We start from the raw sequence: 2468 nt of genomic DNA on the forward strand, positions 1-2468 counted from the left end.
ATTGGATGTGACTGCAACCCCTCATCCCATCTATATGACAGGTGCAGGCAGGACATTTCCTGAATGGGGGATCAGAGCAGGATGGATCGCTTCCATCCAGGCTGAATAATCAGGAATGAGCAAAAACTGTCATTTGCCAAAGTTCACACAGTAATATTAAATTGGCTTGAAGTATCAGAGAGGAAACATAAGTCTCCTGTGCCCTCTGTGCCATGTCAGCATAGCCCGGGGAGCTCTGATTGATGTCTTAACAAAAGCCCCCCCATGTCAGGCGCTGACTGCTTCCCCCCACGCTTCTCATTGGCGTCACTATGGGAGGAGTTCATCAAATAAAATAATAACATACATCCCTGAGGAGGAGATAAATAGGGAGCTCTCCACTCACTACAAAGCCCAGGCAGTGCCCCGACCACTGGGTACAGATCAGCACCATGGACAGCAGCTCCAGACTGCGCCTCCTCTCCCTGGGCAGCTGCCTGCTGCTCCTCGGCATCGGTGCTGTGTGTGGCCAGGAGGACAGCTCAGACCTGGAGACCAGGGCACTGAGGGACTTCTACCCCAAAGATGCCATTCCTTCTAGTGAGAAAGAGCTGGTGAGTGACAGCTGCATGTGTAATGCTGGCAGCTTGTGCCAGGGGTTATATATTACTGCCATTCTGTATGCATGGTCTATAGTGTTGCATATGTCCTGTAAGCTCCAGCAGCAGGGCTGCATCAAAACTTGTTCCTTACTTTATATTAATACATTGTAAAGAGTTTGCAATTCTGGAATTGATCATTCTAAAACAGCTGTAATTTGCAGAGCAAAGCTAGAGATGGCTGTGTGCTGGAGCTATCCATATACATGTATATGCTATGCTGGCTGTCTGCTGATGGGCTCTGTATCTTCTGCAGCTGGGAGCTCTGCAGGAAGTCTTGGAGAAGTTACAGAGTAAACGTGTACCTTCCTGGGAAAAGAAATTTGGACAGGTCCCTGTGGTAAGATAATAGCTTTTACCCTAATATGATATCTGCAACAGAACATAGTCTATATATTTAAGATGTTTTATCCACATCACTAGAAAGATAGTGGAAATCCCTCAGTAACATACACTCAGCCTAATAATTAATAACTCCACACAGCAGTGATGTTTGACATTGTGTGTGTGTATATAAATGTATCATATATGTATAATATATTCAATGTATATTAAAGGGGGTTTGCACATTAATAGGGGAAACTTACAGTGTGGCTATAGTGATTTTTCCAGAATAATTACACTTGGTAAAATTTGAATACAGTTTAGTATTGTAAGTCAAAATGACGGCAACACTTTAACTACACTATTTTAAGTTATTTTATAAATCAACACACGAAAATAAGTGACTTTGTAATATATCTTATCAGAGATAGCTGATTCTTTCACCTCCTGTATTGATCTTTCACTCTCAATTCAAGGGTAAAATATATATTCAGTGAAAACAGATTTTCTCGTTGCTGAGATAGGAGATGGCAGTTGGTGCTTATAGAGTTCTATGGCGAGGGAAAGAACTAGAGGCAGACACAGACATTCTGCTGGAAGTTCTCCTGAAACAAAAGTTACAGTTCTCCATAGAACTTTATGAGCACAAACTGTCATCTCCTATCTCAGTAATGGGAAAATCTGTATTCACTGAAAACACATTTTACCTGTGAATTGAGAATTTTGAGAGTGAAAGATCAGTCAAAGAGGAGACAGAAGCAACTTTTTTTTTTTTCACATTTACTATTGATTTGTGAAAAGAGAATTAAAGTGACGGTTACTGTTTAACTTTGCTAATAGAAATATTGAGATGTTATATGTTCCTAATTGTTAATCTCTGTTTTTCAGTGTGATGTAGGGGAACAATGTGCAGTCAGAAAGGCATCCAGGATTGGGAAATTATGTAACTGCCCTAGAGGTTCTGTCTGCAACTTCTTCCTTCTAAAATGTTTATAGAATAAGTAAAAATCCAAAGACAATGTGCAGAAGTGACCAAGCTAAGCACCAACACAACCTCTGAAAAGAAAGAATGTGGGTGATAATGATTTTTACTGCGGTAAAATGATGTACAGCATCTGTTCTGCATTTTGTCCTGTTCTGTTAGCCTATCTGTTTGCACACCTGTGAAGATAAAAAATAAAGACCTGCTCTCTTTTGTAAAGTCTTCTTTCATGAGAAGTCTTCTAGATGTTTTATGCATAATGATTTCATGTCCAATAGGTGCAAGAAATTCAGATGGTATGTAATGAAACGGCTCCAGGGAGAAAAACATTTTTTGTACTGTTCCTGCACTCATCCACTATAAAGGCGAGATGGTCAGTACAGTGATATGATCTTTTTAACCCTTGTAATTCTATGTGACAGGATCTGCTCTTTCACTGCTCCCCGCTACCTTCTGGGTCATTACATCATACAGTAAGTGCAGTGAAAAGCAGCTTCTGTCACACCCGCCCCCCTGATAAATGG

At 40.8% G+C, this 2468-nt stretch overlaps 1 protein-coding gene across 1 annotated transcript; it reads left to right on the plus strand.

Moving 5' to 3' along the window:
* Positions 1-318: 318 nt before the first annotated feature.
* On the plus strand, positions 319-2163 carry LOC141165216 (cocaine- and amphetamine-regulated transcript protein-like). The gene is made up of 3 exons (XM_073650846.1): positions 319-593; positions 895-978; positions 1851-2163. Exons 1-3 carry the CDS (start codon positions 432-434, stop codon positions 1956-1958), a joined length of 354 nt encoding a protein of 117 aa, XP_073506947.1. The 5' UTR covers positions 319-431; the 3' UTR covers positions 1959-2163.
* The last annotated feature ends 305 nt before the right edge of the window (positions 2164-2468 follow it).

Source organism: Phyllobates terribilis, unplaced genomic scaffold (genome assembly GCF_046119375.1).
Source record: "Phyllobates terribilis strain yellow unplaced genomic scaffold, ASM4611937v1 Scaffold_11__3_contigs__length_659146591, whole genome shotgun sequence".
Lineage (NCBI taxonomy): Eukaryota > Metazoa > Chordata > Amphibia > Anura > Dendrobatidae > Phyllobates > Phyllobates terribilis.

What these genes read in the sequence shown, in the direction of transcription:
- LOC141165216 (XM_073650846.1), top strand. Translation starts at nt 432, where the DNA reads ATGGACAGCAGCTCCAGACTGCGCCTCCTCTCCCTGGGCAGCTGCCTG. An exon ending in CTTCTAGTGAGAAAGAGCTG is followed by an intron (nt 594 to 894) that starts GTGAGTGACAGC and finishes TATCTTCTGCAG; the next exon opens with CTGGGAGCTCTGCAGGAAGT. An exon ending in AATTTGGACAGGTCCCTGTG is followed by an intron (nt 979 to 1,850) that starts GTAAGATAATAG and finishes TCTGTTTTTCAG; the next exon opens with TGTGATGTAGGGGAACAATG.